At 47.8% G+C, this 12,107-nt stretch overlaps 1 protein-coding gene across 1 annotated transcript in view; it reads left to right on the top strand.

Moving 5' to 3' along the window:
* Window positions 1-12,107, top strand: part of LOC140426554 (complement factor H-like) — a 254,444-nt gene that overhangs the window by 223,041 nt on the left and 19,296 nt on the right. The window contains exon 13 of the mRNA XM_072511479.1: window positions 10,411-10,599. Within this exon, the coding sequence (XP_072367580.1) occupies window positions 10,411-10,599 (189 nt within the window). The remainder of the gene's footprint in view (window positions 1-10,410; window positions 10,600-12,107) is intronic.

Genomic DNA, 12,107 nt, shown 5'->3' with positions numbered 1-12,107 from the left:
CAACGCGAACAACAATGGAGACAGCGGGCATCCCTGTCTTGTTCCCCTATATAGTCGGAAATACTCCGATCTATGTCGACCTGTAACTACGCTTGCCGTTGGAGCCCCATAAAGAAGTCTAACCCAGCTAATAAACCCGTTCCCAAACCCAAACCTCCTTAACACTTCCCATAAATACTCCCACTCCACCCTATCAAATGCCTTCTCTGCGTCCATTGCCGCCACTATCTCTGCCTCCCCCTCCACTGGGGGCATCATTGTCACCCCTAATAGTCGTCCCACGTTAACATTCAGTTGTCTCCCTTTTACGAACCCTGTCTGGTCTTCGTGCACCACCCCCGGGACACAGTCCTCTATCCTCGATGCCAGTACCTTTGCCAACAATTTGGCGTCCACGTTCAACAATGAAATGGGTCTATAGGACCCGCACTGCAACGGATCTTTATCCCTCTTCAAAATTAACGATATCGTCGCCTCCGACATCGTCGGGGGTAGAGTCCCCCCTTTCCTGGCCTCATTGAACGTCCTCACCATCAACGGGGCCAACAAGTCCACATATTTTCTGTAATACTCCACCGGGAACCCGTCTGGTCCTGGGGCCTTCCCTGCTTGCATGCTTCCCAGTCCCTTAATAACCTCGTCCACCCCAATCGGTGCCCCCAGGCCTACCACCCCCCGCTCCTCCACTTTCGGGAACCTCAATTGGTCCAGGAACTGCCGCATCCCCTCCTCTCCCTCTGGGGGTTGAGACCTATACAGTTCCTCATAGAAGGTCTTGAACACCTCATTTATCTTTCCTGCCCTTCGCACCGTGTCTCCCCTTTCGTCTCTAATTCCTCCTATCTCCCTCGCTGCTGCCCTCTTTCGCAATTGATGAGCCAACAGGCGACTCGCCTTTTCCCCATATTCATACCTCCTCCCCTGTGCCTTCCTCCACAGTACCTCCGCCTTTCTGGTGGTCAGAAGGTCAAATTCCGTCTGGAGTCGTCTCCTCTCCCTGTACAATTCCTCCTCCGGGGTCTCTGCAAATTCCCTATCCACCCTTAAAATCTCCCCCAGTAATCTTTCCCTTTCCTTGGCCTCTGTTTTCCTTTTGTGGGCCCCAATGGAGATCAGCTCTCCTCTGACCACCGCTTTTAGTGCTTCCCATACCACTCCCACAGGGACCTCGCCGTCGTCATTGACCTCCAGATATCTCTCAATACACCCCCGCACTCTTGCACACACTCCCTCATCCGCCATCAGTCCCACATCTAATCGCCAGAGTGTTCTCTGCTCCCTTTCCTCTCCTAATTCCAGGTCCACCCAATGTGGGGCATGATCCGAAACTGCTATGGCTGAGTACTCAGCTTCTTCCACCCTAGAGATCAACGACCTTCCCAAAACAAAAAAATCTATCCGGGAGTACACTTTATGGACATGGAAGAAGAAGGAAAACTCCCTAGCCCTAGGTCTAAGAAATCGCCATGGATCCACTCCCCCCATTTGGTCCATAAACCCCTTAAGTACCTTGGCCGCTGCCGGCCTTCTTCCAGTCCTTGAGCTGGATCTATCTAGCCCCGGGTCCAGCACCGTATTAAAGTCCCCTCCTAAAATCAAGTTTCCTACCTCCAGGTCCGGTATACGCCCCAGCATCCGTCTCATAAATCCCGCATCGTCCCAGTTTGGGGCATACACGTTAACCAACACGACCTCCATTCCCTCCAGCCTGCCACTCACCATTACATATCTACCTCCGCTATCTGCTACGATGTTCTTTGCTTCAAATGCGACCTGTTTCCCCACCAAAATGGCCACCCCTCTATTCTTTGCGTCCAGTCCTGAGTGGAACACCTGTCCCACCCATCCTTTCCTTAGCCTAACTTGGTCCGCCACCTTTAGGTGCGTCTCTTGGAGCATAACCACGTCTGCCCTTAGTCCTTTCAAATGCGCGAGCACTCTGGCCCTTTTTATCGGTCCGTTCAGGCCTCTCACGTTCCACGTGATCAGCCTCACTAGGGGGCTACCTGCCCCCCTCCCGTGTCGACTAGCCATTACCTTCTCTAGGCCAGTCCCATATCCCGCCTCCGCGCTCCCGCTCGCTCCCCCAGCGTCGCACACCATCCCCGCCCACCCACTCTTTAGCCATTTCCTTTTGGATTTCCGCAGCAGCGACCCAGTTGTCCCCCCCCCCCTCCCCCTCCCTTCCCCCCTCCCCGCTAGATCTCTTTCTAGCATGATTGCTCCCCCCATATTACTTCCGTAAGTCAGCTGACTTCAACTGACCCCGGCTACTCCTGCTCACTCCTCGACCCCCCCCATGTGGGGAACTCCCATCCGCCTTGCGCCTGTCTTCCCGCCTTGTTCTTTCTGGTGCGGGAACATCCCTTTACCTGACCCGCCTCTTATGGCGCAGCTCCCTTTCCCCTCCCCCTCCCCTTCCCCATTCTCCAACTATGTCCCGTCTTTCCCCCCTCACCGGCGCCCACATTTCCCCAATGTCTCCCCCCTTCCCTGTTTACTTCTCAATTAACTTCCACCGTAACATTAACAATAACATTTCCTGCAGCATCAGTCCCTCAGTTCCGATCCAATTTCTCTTCTTTGATGAAGGTCCATGCTTCCTCCGCCGTCTCGAAATAATGGTGTCTCTCCTGATACGTGACCCATAGTCTTGCCGGCTGCAGCATCCCGAACTTCACCTTCCTTTTATGCAACACCTCTTTGGCTCGGTTGAAGCTCGCCCTCCTTCTCGCCACCTCCGCACTCCAATCCTGGTATACCCGTACCACTGCATTCTCCCATCTGCTACTCCGCACCTTTTTAGCCCATCTCAGGACCTCTTCTCTATCCTTAAGGCGGTAAAATCGCACGATTATCGCCCTGGGTGGTTCTCCCGCTTTTGGTCTTCTCGCCGGAATCCGATTTGCCCACTCCACCTCCAAGGGGCCCGTAGGGGCCTCAGCACCCATCAGTGAGCTCAGCATCGTACTTGCGTACGCTCCACAGTCCACTCCTTCCACACCCTCAGGGAGACCCAGTATCCGAAGGTTCTTCCTTCGCGCTCCATTTTCTAGGGCTTCGATCCTTTCAGTACACTTTTTATGAAGTGCCTCGTGCGTCTGTGTCTTAACCGCCAGGCCCAGGATCTCGTCCTCAATATCTGTCACCTTCTGCTCCACCACACGGAGCTCTGTCTCCTGGGTCTTTAATGTCTCCTTGAGCCCCTCAATTGCCTGTAGCAACGAGGTCAGCACCTCCCTCTTCAGCAGCTCCACGCACCATCTCACAATTTCATGCTCAGGCCCCCATGTCGCCTGCGCTTTCTCCGCCGCCATCTTGTACTTCTCTCTTTCTGACCCTTTGGTCGACGATTCCTCGCGCTGCAGCCGCCGCCGCCGGTTTTTTCCTCCTTCGTTTGGGGGGGACTCCCTTCTCACACGCCCCACACCGGGTTGCGTCGTCGAAAAATTCCCCGTTGGGGCTCTTAAAAGAGCCCGAAGGTCCGTCGGAGCTGGAGCCGCCGAAGCGTGCGGCTAGCTCATCCTCACCGCAACCGGAAGTCCCTTCAGTGGCCTTGATGAGGTCTTTTCACAGTTGTTCCCTCTGCTGCTAGAATTCACTTTTGATACAGGCCCTCAGGTCAGCTTGCAGCTTTAAGCTTGCCCTTCCCCCGCCTGCATGCTGGAAGAGGCCCTGTTTATCCTGCAGTTGCAGCCAAATCTTTTACTGTTTCTGCGTGTGTCTGGCAACCAAGAGACATACCCTTCCTGGGGGACACTGTCGGGGGAATATTGCAGCCTTCTTCCCACACCGGGAAATGTCAAACAAATGCCGTGGGGGCCCTGTAAAAGAGCCCAAAAGTCCGTTCCAAGCAGGAGCTGCCGAATATGCGACCTAGCTCTGCATAGCCGCACCCGGAAGTCCATCTCCATGTATGTTTGACCAAATTCTTTCCTTAAATTTCTATACCTTTGTCTGTAAGCTTCAGGCACTAGCTCATATGCACTTAAGATGGATTTCTTCACCTCCTCATACGTTCCAGATACCTCCTCCGGTAGTGATGCAAACACTTCACTAACTCTACATACCAACTTTGTTTGAATCAGCAACACCCACATGTCCTGTGGCCATTTCATTTGTTTAACTACCTTCTCAAATGAAATGAAAAAGGCTTCCATTTCCTTCTCGTCAAATCTTGGCAATGCTTGGACTTATTTAAATAGATTCCCACCAAGCCATCGACTATGATGCTCTTTCTCACTATCCTCATCACTACCATCCAACTGTACGTTTCCCTTTACGTCTGCCAATTTTAACTGATTGTCACGTTTCATGGCCATTTTCTGAAGTTCAAACTCCCTCTCTTTATGTTTTTCCCTGATTTGTATCTCCCTTTCTTTTTCTTTTTGTTCTGCTAGGACTAATCTTTCTTTTCTCCTTTCTTCTCTCTCCTTTTCTTTTTCCTCTCTCTCTCTTTCTCTTTCTTTTTCCTCTCTCTTTCTCTTTCTTTTTCCTCTCTCTCACTCTCGTATGCCAGCCGCTTTAATTCTTTCTCATGTTCCATTTGTTTAATTTGCAACTGAATTTTTGCCATTTCCAATGAATTGAAGTCTATCTCAGGCAACTTTAAATGCTTAACCACTGCCATAATTACCTCATTTTTTCGCATTTTGTCAGGTAATGTTAACTGCAATGTTCTTGCCAAATCTAACAGTCTGCTTTTCGTTTCTGTCCGTAAAGTACTACGTGTGACATTCTCCATCCCCAAAAACTTCTGAGCCACTGAAAGAGCCATCGTTCACAACACTCTCCCCACTTAAACTAAAATACCATACCGGAAAAGCAACAATCCTTCACTGTCTTTAAGTTCACAAAAGCCAATCCAATAGATAGACTTTTATCCCGGATGAGCCACCAATTGTTATGGGCGAGGCATTTTCAGAACCCAAAAATGTATCAGGGAGTTCAACCAACCTCTCCCTTTAATGGATTTGTTGCTTTTCCTAGCCCACGGATTTTTCCCCAGGTGTGGATTACAATTATGGACATGTGGGTTTTTAAACACAAAACACTGCTTATTCCATGAACTCAACTTAACAGCTTAAATAAACATTAGATCTCTTAACACCCCTTACTTCAAAGATAACTCAGAAAATATTGCAACAGTAAATAATTCCTTAAAATGTTCCTTCAAACTTCCAAGAGACTTAACAGCTTTAAACAAAATCACATCAGGTTAAAGGCTTCACTATTATAAGTTTAAATCGCCCAAATGATCCAGAGATGGTCTTTTATGGCAGAGATCCAGCTCACTGCAAACACAGACACACACAAGCTGCTTTTCAAACTGCAAACCTAAACTGCAAAATGGCTGACCTTACCTCAGCTCCACCCACTCTCTGACATCACTGTTTTCTTGAAGGTGCATTGCTTAAACATCCATGTCTTAAAGGTACTCTTACATGACATGTTCCTTCCTCCTTTACTTTCTTGCTCTCTGTTGCCCTGCTGTGTTTGTTGTGGTCGTTGTCGTTTCCCGTGCTCACCTTCTAGTTTGTGTGCCCCCGTCTTTCTGAAATTTCTGAAATGTACAGCACAGGAACAGGCCCTTCGGCCCTCCAAGCCCGTGCCGACCATGCTGCCCGACTAAACTACAATCTTCTACACTTCCTGGGTCCGTATCCTTCTATTCCCATCCTATTCATATATTTGTCAAGATGCCCCTTAAATGTCCCTATCGTCCCTGCTTCCACTACCTCCTCCGGTAGCGAGTTCCAGGCACCCACTACCCTCTGCGTAAAAAACTTGCCTCGTACATCTACTCTAAACCTTGCCCCTCTCACCTTAAACCTATGCCCCCTAGTAATTGACCCCTCTACCCTGGGGAAAAGCCTCTGACTATCCACTCTGTCTATGCCCCTCATAATTTTGTATACCTCTATCAGGTCTCCCCTCAACCTCCTTCAGGGCGTATCTGGGGAGAATGGTCTTCCCAGATATGTCTGAGCATCAATGCCTTAGGAGGTGCATTTTCATAGGTTGACACTGACTTGTGCAGCTTCCTGGAAGAAGATCTCCTGTTAAGGAGACAAGGCGTGCATGCATTGCCAGGATCAGTCAAAATCACTGCAGTTCTGAATTTCTTTGTCTCTATCTCCTTCCAGGAATCTCCTGGTGACAATTATAAAATATTGCTACCTATTGTCCACAAGTGTATCCTCTAAGTGACTGATGTTGTGTTTGCCAAAGGTGCCAATTATACCTATTTTGTTTCTGATGAGATCAATGAGAATGATAGCTCTCTCAGATGTGCTGCAGTAGCTCCATTCCTAGAGGAACAGGGAGCCATAGACAGCATACAAATGGTCCTTATATTTAAGGACAAGCTCCTTTAAGAAAGGTTTGCCTGGTTCCTTTACACCAGTATTCTGATGAACAGCAACGTCTCCAAGATGTGTTTCCATTCCAAGGCAAGTGTCCTCCAGACAACCAACTGTATTCATCAAGCAAAGGTAGCAAAACGCATCTGGGGTCACCATTAACTATGCACCATGAGAATGTGGAGAATGACCATGGTCTGCACAAAATAGCACAGCAGAGAGGACTCCTTGCATCTTCATAGGGTGAGTCAGTGTGCAGCTGCTAATTTGGCCAACAGGGTTTAGGAGCTCTGAAGGATCCTGTCAAAGATGGCGTCAACTGTATCTGTGCAGGGGCAGACCTGGATGTAGGGACAGGAAGCAACATGTGGAGCTCTGACTGAGTTGGGAAGTTTGAGGAAGGAATGGGCATACTTTGAGAAGAATATACTTCCTTGACTCTTTCTCCATTTTCCCTCTCGTGGCCCAACCTTGCCTCACTATTGACCAATAGATAGATTTGTTGCACTTAACTGAGGCACTGAATGGCCGAGGCAAGGCTTTCCTTCATTTTGACAGATTGAATATGTCGGTCATTGATTAAGAAAAGTATGCACTCACTTACTTGCCACATCTGATGCTTCATGCAGGTGCCACTCTTTCCTTGGAATGGGATATCCATGCAAACGCCTGTAATATTATGGCACTTATGGTGAAGATGGACTCCTTTAATATTTCTCCAGTGGTGTGCAGCATCCCTGGAAAAAACCCAACTATGCTGCTTTGTAGTAGCCCTCATCAATGACCTCTGATGCTCTGAGCTTGGAGGACCCTGTAACCTCCAACAGGGACTCTTTCCTGCTGTCAGCCTCCAACATCTGTTCCTGCTCACATGTGCGGTGTAGCTCAGCATTTGACATCCCAACTACCTGTCTCGAAGGCCTCACTGAGATGCATGTACTGGGGCTTGTGGATGGTGATAGTGCATCCTTCAAGTGAATGTCTTCCACTGTGGAATCTTCCTCCTCCTCTGGAACCAGCCTCTAAATGATATTCGCAAGATCTGTAGGGGTGGTACCAGTGGTTTCCACTGGGATCTATGCTGGGTCCCATATTGTTTATCATTTATATAAATGACATAGATGACTAAGTCGGGGGTAGGATCAGTAAGTTTGCGGATGACATAAAGATTGACCGGTGGTTAACAGTGAGCTTGAGTGTCTTGGGTTGCAGGAAGACATAGATGGGATGGTCAAATGGGCAGAAAAGTGGCAGATGGAATTTAACTGTGAAAGTGTGAGGTGATACACTTTGAAAGGAGTAATGTGACAAGGAAGTATTCACTGAATGGTCTGACACTGGGAAGTTCCAAGGAACAAAGGGACCTTGGCGTGGTTGTCCATAGATAACTGAAGGAAGAAGGGCAGGTTAATAGGGTGATGAAAACGGCATATGGGACACTTGCCTTGATCAATCGAGGCATAGACTATAAATGAAGGGAGGCCATGTTGGAGTTGTATAAAACTTTGGTGAGGCCACAGCTGGAGTACTGTGCAATTCTGGTCGCCACATTATCGGAAGGATGTGATTACACTGGCGGGAATGCAGAGGCGATTCACCAGGATGTTTAAGTTATGAAGAGAGGTTGGATAGGCTTGGGTGGTTTTCACTGGAGTAGAGAGGAGTATAAGGTGATTGAGGTGTATAAGATTGTGAGGGGCATGGACAGGGTGAGAAGGGAGCAGCTGTTCCCCTTATTTGAAGTCAGTTACGAAGGCACAGACGTTCAAGGTGAGGGGCAGGAGCTATCGGAGGGGATTTGAGGAAAAACCTTTTTTTCCCAGAGAGTGGTGATAGTTTGGAACGCACTTCCTGGGAGGGTGATAGAGGTGGGTTATCTCACTTCCTTTAAAAAGTACCTGGATGAGCACTGGCATGTCATAACATTCAAGGCTATGGGCCAACTGCTGGCAAATGAGATTAGGTAGGCAGGTCAGGTGTTTTCATGCATCAGTGCAGACTCGATGTGCCAAAGGGCCTTTTCTGTACTGTATTATTCTGTGATTCTCTGTAAATGCAAATTATAAATTGGAATGGGCAAGGTAAGAGGGTTCTAAGTTGTCCTTGTGCAGCTGATCATATTTCAATGGTTGGTAACATCAAGGCAAACAGTTGTGTTCCATGTGTTCCATGTAGCAGTATGATATTTAATTCTATCACCAGATAGCTGGAAGATCCCATCTCTTAAATGCAAATAACCACATAATAAGAGACACTTCTTACATTCAGTGCTTTTCCATCCTCTGTGGTCAAGGTGGATATGACAGAAGGGCCTCCCTGTTGTTCAGTGCTCTTTTCTGTTGCAGGGAAAGAATAAAGATCTTTATCAGTGTGAGAAATGGTGTTTTGAGAGGATGAATTGTATACATATATGGAAGTTAACTGTGAGGAAAGGATGGCATAAAGTTGAGAATACATCAGTGGTGGCTGTTCAGATAGGGATGTGAGGAGGTGCCTCAAGAGGGAGAGATGGAGGACCTGCAAGGTGCATTGGCCTGAGGAGTAGCTGGGCAGGTCCAGTGAGGGAGTTGGCAGCGGACTGTGGCATGTTGCTTGTCTTTTCTGCCCTGGTGGCATGATGGTTATTGCAGCACCGTATCCTGTGAGCAGGAGCCTGGAAGCCCCAGCTGATCTTCTCAGTCACTTCCAATCCACCTCTGATTGGTTTCAGAGGCAGACTTCTTTCTCTCATCCACAGGGAACATAATTTCTCTGTAATTCCTTATTGCCCGCAGCATGATCTCCAGGGATACATCGGGGCAGTCTTCCCTTCTTTGAGATTCCATCCCATCAATTGTAGAATTGTCTGGGACTTCAACAGTCAGCAATGGATTTGTTCATGCTCGCTTGTTGCAATTAGTTGGGAAGTTCTATTGTGGTGAAGCACTGCACGCACACTCTGTTCGCTTCCCTCTGGAAAAAGAGAAGGCAGCGCTTTGCACTCCCCTTGCAGACAGTACCCCAATCATCTCCTTTACACAACAGTAAGCGGAGAACTCTCCTCCAGCCTGCAAGAAGCCTGATGTGAAGAAATACACAGTCCGAATCATCTTTGTAGCCAACGGCAGTGCCATTCTCACCCACTCTGAGGCTACATATCTGCCTGCAACTTGTGGCAGATTTCAGTGAGCACCTTATTAGCAAAGCAGTAATGTCACTCACACTCTCCCTTGCTAGGTTGAAACAGGAGAATTGTTCTCTGAAACCCCGAATCGATATCGTCATCTGTTGAGAGTTCTTCTCCTCCCCCTTTCAGTAGCTTGCTGTCTGGTTTAAACTCCCTGGGCAGGATTCTCAGATTGCCGATGCCACAATCACGTTCAGCGATCGGCCGGAGAATCCCTTTTCATGCCAAAATCAGGGGCGGCGCCATTTTTTGGATGCTCCTCCCCTCACCTGAGGCCCTCCCCTGATGCTCCGCCCCGATGGGCAGACTTCCCGACGGCATGGGACACATGTCCTCTCAACTTTCGTAAACCTGACGTGGCGGCTGCGCACTGTGTCTAGCACCGCCACAATGAAGGGCATTCCGCTGGCAGTGGGGGGCTTTGACGGGGGCTAGGGGGACTGATGGGGGGTGGTCTGGGGGTGGTGAGGGGGGGTTACAGTGAGGCAATTTCTGGCAGGCTGGGTCCATGCACAGCCAGCGCCATATTGTATCACGCGGCTGCTGCAGGCCGCCACTGTGCGCATGCCCGGCCAAGGACCCGGTCATTCTGTATCGGCAGGTAAAGCTGGGGGCTTTACGTAGCGCGGCTGCCAGCTCCCATCGGGCAGAGCATCGGTGAGGGGGTGGAGCCGACATTTTGGTCGTAAGACCAGACGCATCCTCTGAACATAGCTGCAGAATCGGAGAATCAAATCTAACCCCTAGTCTCAACTGCAGGCCAAGGCGGGGTGGAAATTGTCTGAACAGAACTAATTTAACTTTATTTGTTCTGGTCTATTGATTAATTAAATATGCCAGCCCCAAGCATAGCTAATTGAATTATGTGTTTCTCTGATTTAGCACCGTGTCCCATCTCAGAGGAAGATTTTAGAAAGAATGATCTCAACTTATTTTGGTCATTCCAGAAACCAATACACATGAAACATGGAGAGCGTTTAATATTTAGCTGTCCTAATGGCTTTTATTTTGAGCCTCCTGCAGAACGAATTTGCAATAATGGACGCATGGAATTTCCCAAATGTCTCAGTGGTAAGTAAAACTGATGAATGATCCAGTATCATGATTGATCTGAGTTGCTGTTCGACTGTTTACTACTATTAGCAATATTTGATTTGATTTATTTGATTTGTCATGTGTACCAAGGCACAGTGAAAAGTATTGTTCTGCGTGCGGTCCAGATAGATCATTCCATTCATGAAAAAACATAGGCCATACATAAATACATAACTCTATCTTATCAGAAGAACTCAATTCATACTATTTGCCAAAGTGGAGGAAATTAAAGAAGATTCCTTTATTTATAAAAAAAGATAAAATTGTGTGTATATGAGGTAACATCTCCTTCTAATACTACAATGTAGAGCTGTGATTTCTAAGGAATTTGGGTCTGGTAATTAGAAAGTATTCCCAAGTGCCAACAGACAAACCCAAACGTTTTGGCAAAACCTAATATCTGCTCCAAACCCAACCATTCGGGGAAGCAAGAGCCTTTTGATAGTTATGGAAATACAATGCATGCTCCAATAACTCCGACAATGGACAAACGTGACACTTACCCATGGACTAATACTAAAGGATAGCAAATTTCTGATGGGCAATTTCACTGGGACCCTGTTTCCAAATCCAGACTAGAGTCAGAGATTACACAGTTTTGTGGGACTTACTGTAATATTAGCCAGATTGAAACCTAGTCTAACATCTGGGTAATTACACAACACTGCTCCCCTCCCCCCACCCCACCACTACCAAATCAACCCCACCTGAACTGACTACCATCTTAACACAACTCCAATCTAAACTAACCGCAACCACCACCTCCACCACCCCCCCCCCCCCCCCAACATGATTTAACTAAGCCCCCGACCTAATTACCCCCGACTATACAGGAGCTGCCTGTCTGGCACCTTGCCTGCTCACCCATCATACCATCTACTGACTCATTTACCTACTCATCCATTCACTAACCCTCAAAAAGGACATTTAACAACATACAAAATAGAAACAGAAGTAGGCCATTCAGCCCCTTGAGCCTGCTCAGCCATCCAATAAGATCATGGCTGATCTGTTTGGGTTTTCAATTCCACATCCCCATCTATCCTCGATAACATTTGATTCCCTCGCCTAACAAGAATCTATCTACCTCTGTCTTCAAAATATTCAATGACTCTGCGCCTCCAGCACACATTGAGGCAGAGTTCCAAAATTGCACAACCTTCGAGAGAAATGTTCTCTTCACCTCTGTCCAAAAACCATCCTAATTTTAAAACAGGATTCTCTTAGAGGATGCACTACCACAGGATGCATACAGATTACGGTAATAGATGAGAAGAAACGTATTGTGCTATTAAGGTGTACTGACTGTTGTCTAAGAATAGAAAGGTGGTAGAGCAGGCTCCACTTCACCCATTCATCCAATAAATCATTCACCTATTCACTAACATTCAAACACTGGATCTTAAAACTTACCATATGTAGATTGTGCCATAAAAAGGGGGGTTTATCCTGTTTCCCCAGGCTCTACTCCACACCAGTATAAG

The sequence above is a fragment of the Scyliorhinus torazame genome, chromosome 7 (assembly GCF_047496885.1).
Source record: "Scyliorhinus torazame isolate Kashiwa2021f chromosome 7, sScyTor2.1, whole genome shotgun sequence".
Lineage (NCBI taxonomy): Eukaryota > Metazoa > Chordata > Chondrichthyes > Carcharhiniformes > Scyliorhinidae > Scyliorhinus > Scyliorhinus torazame.
This window is presented reverse-complemented; position numbering and strand designations above follow the sequence as displayed.